This window comes from Amphimedon queenslandica, unplaced genomic scaffold (genome assembly GCF_000090795.2).
Source record: "Amphimedon queenslandica unplaced genomic scaffold, v1.1 AMPQUscaffold_13458, whole genome shotgun sequence".
Classification (NCBI taxonomy): domain Eukaryota; kingdom Metazoa; phylum Porifera; class Demospongiae; order Haplosclerida; family Niphatidae; genus Amphimedon; species Amphimedon queenslandica.
This window is the reverse complement of record NW_003546306.1, coordinates 24492-33028: the sequence shown is the minus strand read 5'-3', so window position 1 is coordinate 33028 and position 8537 is coordinate 24492. Positions and strand designations below refer to the sequence as shown.

The 8537-nt window shown below is 37.9% G+C and overlaps 1 protein-coding gene and 1 long non-coding RNA gene across 2 annotated transcripts; both read left to right on the top strand.

Annotated features, from left to right (window-relative positions):
* The first annotated feature begins 1207 nt into the window (after positions 1–1207).
* On the top strand, positions 1208–2196 carry LOC109581138 (uncharacterized). The gene is made up of 3 exons (XR_002184529.1): positions 1208–1559; positions 1611–2115; positions 2173–2196. It is a non-coding gene; the product is annotated as an uncharacterized LOC109581138 (long non-coding RNA).
* Positions 2197–2384: 188 nt separating this feature from the next.
* On the top strand, positions 2385–3497 carry LOC100638590 (uncharacterized protein K02A2.6-like). Its single transcript, XM_011404794.2, has one exon. It carries the CDS (start codon positions 2385–2387, stop codon positions 3495–3497), a length of 1113 nt encoding a protein of 370 aa, XP_011403096.2.
* Positions 3498–8537: the final 5040 nt, after the last annotated feature.

Genomic DNA, 8537 nt, shown 5'->3' with positions numbered 1-8537 from the left:
CTGAGAGCCTAATAAGAGACCGTCTTGTTGGTGGTATTATTAGCGATAAAACGAGGTCCTGCTTGCTAAAGAAAGCAGACCAAACACTCAAGGACGCCCTTGACATATGCCGTGCAGACGAAGCTGCATCTACACAGCTCAAGCAATAGTCCAGCAGTACTACCACGATGAATGAGCATGAGGTCAACTTTATGAAGAAGAAGCAACCAAGACAGCACTCAACTCGTGACTCATCTAAGCTTGTATAGTGCACTCGTTGCGGCACACAGCACCAATTACAACAAAAGTGCCCTGCTAGTGGTGTCAAATGCCATAAGTGTGGTTGCCTCAACCATTTTGCTAGAGTATGCCGAACCCGGGAAGCTAATCCACGAGTACAAAACCTTGACCAGGATGATGAATCAAGCGATGACGATTTCATTATCAGTGCTATTCGAGCGAAAAACAATGATGATTGGAATGTCATCATCTTGATAAATTCCCAAAACACCAGCTTCAAGATAGACACCGGTGCGCAATGTAATGTCATGTCTACCTCATCCTACAACTCATTGAGCCAACAACCTCCACTCTCATCTAAGTCCAGATTAATTGCCTTCGGAGGACACAAGCTTAAGTCTACTGGTAAAGCAATACTGCTATGTGAATACAAGAATAAATTCTGGCCAATTGAGTTCGAAATCCTTGATAATGTAACAAATATCCTTGGCCTGAATACCAGCATTGAAATGAAGCTCATCAAACGCAGCCAAACCTTGACAAATGACACTCTCAGCCAATATATTGATGTATTCCATGGCCTCGGTTGTATTACTAGCATTACACACCACATACACCTCAAACCAGATGCTAAACCAGTGATACACCCCCCACGACGAGTTCCAGTCATACTCTGATCAAAAGTACAAGACGAGTTGGAACGCATGGAGCGACTGGGTGTCATTGAACGAGCACATGAACCTACAGACTGGGTGAACTCCATGGTCACTGTTATCAAAAAGAACGGCCAACTTCGCATTTGCATCGATCCTCGTGACTTAAACAAAGCTATAAAACGGGAGTATTATCCCATGAGAACAATTGAAGAGATAGCTGCTAGGATGCCTAATGCCAAATACTTTTCAGTTCTGGACGCCAGCTCTGGATTCTGGCAAGTACAACTAGATCACGAGAGTTCAAAACTATGCACCTTCAATACGCCATTCGGTCGATACATGTTTAAACGGCTCCCGTTTGGCATCTCATCTGCACAGGATGTTTTTCAGTCCATTATGTCTGAAATTTTTGAAGACATTGAGGGGGTAGAAGTCGTTGTGGATGACATACTTGTTTGGGGAACGAAAGTAGAAGAGCACGACTCGAGACTCGAACAAGTGTTACAACGTGCTCAATCAAGAAATCTCAAGCTCAACAAGGATAAAAGCCAGATCAGGTTAAAAGAAATCAGCTATATTGGTCACACCCTCAGTGAACAGGGAATCAATCCTGACCCCCAAAAATACAAGCCATTACTAACATGGAGGCACCTACTAATAGAGAGGAACTCCAACGCATCCTAGGTATGGTAACATATTTATCTGAATTCATTCCCAATTACTCTAAAATTTCAGCCCCACTTAGGTTACTCCTCGAAAAAAACATCGAGTGGCACTGGACCTCTGAACACACAGGCTCTAACTAAATTAAAAAGCTTGATCACCAGTCACCCAACCTTAAAGTTCTTTGACCCATCAAAACCCATCAAGGTCTCTGTTGATGCCAGTTATAAGGGCATAGGTGCTGTCCTCCTCCAGGACAACCAACCAGTAGCATATGCATCAAAGTCACTGACTCCCACCCAGCAACACTATGCACAAACAGAGAAGGAGATGCTTGCCATTGTCTTTGGTTGCCAGAAGTTCCATGACTACTTGTACGGGCTATTGTGTGTGCACATCGAGACAGATCACAAACCTCTGGAAACCATCTTAAAGAAGCCACTACACACTGCACCAGCCCGATTACAACGTATGATTATGTCTATCCAAAGATATCCAATAAGTGTCTCGTACAGACCTGGCAAGGAATTACTCATTGCTGACACTCTCTCTCGTTCACCGTTACCCGATACTGCTGGTGAGTATGAATTTCATGAATATAATATTAACACCCTTCATACATTACCAATTACAGAAAGCAAGCTAGCTGAGTTCAAAGAGCAAACTAAAGCAGACCCCGCTTTACAAAACTTGATTAAAGTAGTCCAAACTGGATGGCCCAACAACAAATTCAACATTCCAATGGAGACACGACCATTTTGGAATTACCGTGACGAAATTACATATGATGATGGCATCCTTTTTAAAGGAAGCAAAGTCATAGTACCAAACTCAATGCATTTAAGCATGTTGAAACTGATACACGCAGCACACCTTGGAGCTGAGAAGTGCAAACGTAGGGCCAGAGATATTCTATTTTGGCCAGGAATGAATGCAAAAATTGATGATCTCGTCAACAGCTGCACTACATGCCTCACCAACAAGCACAGAAACACCAAAGAACCCCTGATACCACACTACATACCGTCAAGACCATGGGAGAAAGTCGGATCAGATCTGTTTGAATTTAGAGGACAGCACTACTTGATACTAGTGGATTACTACTCCAATTTCATTGAAGTTGACAGGCTTAGACAGACCACCAGTGAACAAGTCATTGAGATCTGCAAGTCTCAATTTGCAAGACATGGAATCCCAAATGAATTTATATCAGACAACGGTCCCCAGTTTTCTAGCCACAAATTCCACCAATTTTCAAGTCAATATCAATTTAAACACAAGACAAGCAGCCCCTATCACCCACAATCAAACGGCAAAGCTGAAAGGGCTGTCCAAACCATCAAAAGTCTCTTACAAAGGTCTATACTTGAGAAGTGTGATTTTCATCTTGCCCTACTAGAATTTCGCAACACACCATCAAATGACATATTGGGCTCTCCCTCTCAAAGATTAATGGGTAGACGTACTCGCACTCTACTACCCACTGCAGAAAATTTGCTTCTCTTCAAAATCATACCACCCTCTCAGGTTCAATCAGAGCTCAAAAAACATCAGAAAACCCAATCATACTATTACAACAAACAGGCAAAACCACTCAGCTCACTTCAAAAGGGTGATAAAATAATGTTTCAAAATGGCCGTACATGGTTACCAGCTACAATTGCAAAAGCAACTGAATACTTCCGCTCATACATCATCATTACACCTGAAGGACAACTATACCGTCGTAACAGGAAACACCTCAGACCTATCCCCAAAAAGGATGTACTGGAACCAGAGTCAGACTCAGATGACCTTGACGATTACCTAACCTCTCTAGAGGGAGAACCTCAAGAAACAACAATAAATGGTACATGTGAAGAGCAAGGTAGAGAACCATCACCCCCCCAATTACGAAGATCAAAACGGAAAACTGCACGCCCTTATAGTTATGCAGACCCATATACATTACGTTTCTGAAACTTCACCAGAAAAGGGAAGATGTAACATAATACATAATAACAAACATGCTTAATATTATTATTATGCATACACACACTCATTTATTACACACCCACACAATTAACATATTACACGTGGTGATTATTAGATTTATTGATTATTAATGTTTTTATTGTTTTTGATCTAAACTTTACATATTGCACGTCAGCCGATTGTGGTAAAGATAATTGGCGGTCACTGAGCTCTCTTTAGCTTACTCTTTAGTCATGTTACTTTGATCATTTCTGCAGAGAACTAAGGACAAACATAATATTTCTTTATAAGAGGTTAGTTATTAGTATGATCTTTTCACACAGAAAATATTGGTATACTTTTAGTTGGATGATACTCTATGCGAGATCAGTAGAAGCAATATCATTACTGATGATGCCAAAGCACCAATCATATTGGGACAATTCTATGAAGTGAAGCACAAAAAGAGTTATTGATGGAAAAGTTATTGCTATTGGTATGCCAGCTATTATTGTGTTTATTATGGCAATGCTGCATTTATACTTCAACTTTATGTATTATAGTTATAACACATACTGCCAGGAGATAAATAAAAACTCAGATAGGCGGAAGATGATTTTAATATTCAAATGGACAGTGTAGTTGCTGAAAAAAGCGGTGAGTTAATAAGTTACAATTTTTGCAAGGTGTCATTAATAATTAGCAAAACACTGTTTGTGTATGGGAGATGATGGATCACTAAAAACTGATCCTGAACTTGACAGTAATAGGAATAAATTTTAATTACATGTAACAATGGCAACTTCATTTATCATACGATTTACTCAAACGTATAGGAGTGGAAGAAGCACTCACCAGTGCAGCTATTATGATTATTAGCAGCAAGAAGGATGGTCCATTTTGAATTCTGTTGTTAAAATTTATTCAAACACTGTAGTTGTTGAAAAAGCGCTCTCAACAGGGCAAAATATAAAAAATTACTAGCAGAAAGGGTAAGTTTGAAATTTCATTGAGAAAACTTGGGTATTATTTAGTGTTGTTTTATTTACGAAATGAGACTTTTAGTTAGTAATTGTTAGTTATGAAACTTCAGATTTTGATGTTAGTTTTTGTTAGTTATGCTTCGATAAAAATACTTTTAGTTACATATAGTTATGTTAATTTTGAAATACTTTTAGTTAGTTATGGTTAGTGTTTTCAATTTCAAAATAGATTTAGTTAGTTATAATTAGTTGCATTTCTTGACAGTAGTAATACTTTTTGTAATTTCAAACTGAGTTTTAATTAGTTATGTAGTAGAGGAACACTATTAATTTAACTAATTTTATTGAAAATTTTTATATTAGTTATACAGTTAGTTCTTAGTAATATTTGTAATATAATGGAGAGATGGTCAAATTACGCATGTAAGTGTATGATTTATTTGCTTACAGCAATACTTCAAGTTCGAAATTTGCTCCTGACTGTTGACTTCTCCTTCCACTAGATAAATACCAAGCGTTTGAAAAACTCGCTCAAAAGGTGTTCAGGATGCAGGAATTACAAGAATGTCCTAAGCAAATGAAGCCAAAGTTGGATATATATTTTCATTTTGGATCCAAAATTGTAATGGATCAAGCTTGTTTTTTCTGGAAAGTGGTGTTTTGAGTGAAAATATTGATGTACATTATTGTCACTATTCTGTTCTTCAACATCATGTTGCTTCTCAGCTACAAGCTGACTTAGTAGCCAAAATCGCTGGCATGGAAGCTCAGGCTCTAATAAAATATCAATAAACTGAGAAGCATCACTGTCAGATAGTAACTACAAATGATTTGCCATGTAATTATCAATTTACTTTTAAAAGAGTCACTTACTCTTTCTTCTGTTTCTTGGAAACATTTCTTTTCTAGAAAATTAATAGCAAATTTTATTTGGTTATCGGACAATCCGATTCTGTACCATGGATGTAGTGAAGTAGCTACTACACATGTTTGTTTAAAATTTGGATAAAAGGGATCCAAAAAGCTACTAAATTGTCGTTCTATTTCCTCTTTCATGATCTTTCCTATAGCAACTGTACCCTGTTTCAATTGCAACTACATAAAGATTTTTGTGAAATACTTACAAAATAGTATTAAAGGTCACCTTATCCAAATGAAGCTTTAATTCCATTAATGCTGGAACAACACAGGAAATTGATGTGTACTCCTCACTTCCACATAGTGATGTATATTCAGCAAATGGTTTCAGCAGTGCCACTACATTTTCAATTGCCTTCCAATGATGATTCTGAATGCCATCCCACTCCAATTTACTTATTACAGTGTCAACGCTGGTTCATAGAGCAAGTAGCCGTTTCAAAAGAAGGTAAGTTGAACTCCATTGAGTTGGCCAATCTCCAATTAACCTCTTTCCAGAGAGTTTCATACGCATTTCTGTGGCTAACACAGTAACACAGACTTGTTAAACCGAGCTACTAATCATTTGCGAATTGAAATTGCTTCTTTACAGGGTTTGCATTCATCAGATTTGGTAACAATGAGTTAACCCTTTAACACTGATAGACGTACTTGTACGTCAATAACATGAGGGGGTGTAGTATAATTGTTATTTTCTTTTTTATTCATGGAAATATAACATTTAAAAGATTCTCCTTTCATCTCTCTAACATATATAACGTTGTCAAAGACTAAAAACACGATATATAGGTAGAAAAGTCCAGTAGCGCAACCCAAACTGTTCAAATGATCAGCAGCCGAGGTAAGTCACCTAAAAAATGACACAACAACAAAAGACAGAATGTTTAGACTTACCTTTGGCTTCTGAAATCCTCTAGAAGTGAGTAGAAAAGGCGAGCGACTCGAGAGAGCTGCTTTGCCTAACATTTTAATGGAGAAAAGCGGCAGGTGTGGCCACATTTTGCTTAGCAACCATGGCTCCTCGACGAGTCACAGTAGCATTTCTACTTGTAGCATCTTCTCCACTGACTTCTGCCTCTTCATTCCTTCATATCCTGCCTACTAGGTCCTGCTTAACATGATAGAACTCTCTCTTTCCCTTCGCCAACTCCGTGTAGTTGAGAAAAGCGGTGAGTATCTTTGCAATAGACAATGCATTGCTTTATGCTGCTTCATTAACTACTATACTTCTTCTATCTAAGGATGAACATCCCATAAAGGTTGCTAGCAAGTTTCAAGTCTCGCAGGACAAGATCTTGAGAGATATGCATCGCTAAACTAGTACCACCAGAAAATTATTTTTATTGCAAAATTAATTTCGTTGTTAAAGGGTTAAAAAGTGTGAGGAAAGCAGGAGAGACGTTGGTAGTCATCTCTGGAGAAAGAATTATTGTTTTCAGGCTAATTGATATTAAAATCAAATGCCTCGCTTTTGTGGTCAGAGTTGTTTTCTTCAACATCTGTGTGGACAACCTCAACATCATCTTGATCCAAATGATCTGCAGGAATTAACCTACATGTATATTCTGCCAGCGCTACTGTTGCTGTTATAGATTCACATGTGCTCAAGCTGTCTTCATCATTACCGTAGATTGGGAAATTTCTGTTGTTAAAAAATTTTCGTGGATGAAGTGACCCGCGAAAATTTGACACGAAATATTTTCTACAGTGAATAATAAGATTACCGGAATTACTCTAACGTGCAGCGGTGCAGGCTCTTCTTGTCTTCTAAAAGCCCAAAGAAGGCCTGAAGCTCTTACCCAAGAGGCTCCTTGTCAGTTTTAGTACTGTCACGAGCAACTTCCATTAAATAGCTGACTATCGTCATCAAGAGTTAGTAGCCACTTGTGCGGTTTATGACGCGTCCAAAAATTTTCATGTTGAAAAAATTTCGCGGATGGGTTAACAAGCGAAAATAAAATACATTGAAAATATGTCACGCCAATTATTTCTAACATGAAAATTTCCCGATCTACGGTATTGTCATCAGTTGCATCACAATTAGCTTTAAGCATTTTGCTTCCATTGTCTGTGATAGTTCCACGTAGCCAGCCCCTCCCCTGCAACGAGGAAGCGGCAAGGAGGGTCTGGTACTTTGACTTAGATGTATTTGTTCAAAAGGTGGCTGCTACAATAAAAAGCCAATTAATAATTAATTAATTTATAACATAAAATGGCCACGGAATATTAACTCATAGTCACAGCTATTTCTGAAGTTGCTGTTCAGTTTGGACTTGTTTTAAACGAAAAGCAGCTTGAAGCAATGACTGCATTTGTTAAGGGAAATGATGTTTTTATATCTCTTCCTACTGGATATGGGAAATACATAATTTATGTTCTATTACTTGAAGTATTTGATCAGATTAGAGGTATTATAATGATTTAATTTCTGAATGATAATAATTATACAAATTATTTACTGTTAAAGGGACAAAAGGATCCATCGCTGTGTTAGCCCCCTGACATCTTTAATGATTGATCAGCGTGCTAAGTTTTCTCCAAACGGCATTATGACAGAATTGGTTTGGGAAGATCAGCATGATGACAATGCCATGAAGAGAGTAACAAAGGGAGACATTCAGTTATTGTTTACTAGTCCAGAGAGTCTCATTACCAATCCAGTCTACCGTAACATGCTTCTTTCGCCAATATATAAAGAGAATTGTGGCTTTAGTTGTTGACGAGGCACATTGTATTAAAACTTGGTAAGTTACAAAATAATTATCGTAATAATGTATAGTAATAATATTTATAGGGGTGACGATTTTCGTATTCCTTAAACCCATCTTGGTGAAAAATGGTGTTTGCTACAGAATGGTGTACATGTCATGGCCCTTACAGCCACTGCTACAAGGAAAACGTATGATGTCATTTGTTTGCGCTTATCAATGATCAATCCTGTTGTTGTTTGCTGTTCTTCACATGGAGCTAATATTACTTATTGTGTACAACCTTAACCAGACATGGAGATTTTTGTAACAAAATGGCAAAAGAATTAAAGAAACTAGGCACTGCATATCCTAAGATTGTAATTTTTTGTCGGCAGTACAAGGACTGTGCAGCTCTCTACCATCTTCTGTGTAGATACTTAGGTGAACACATAACC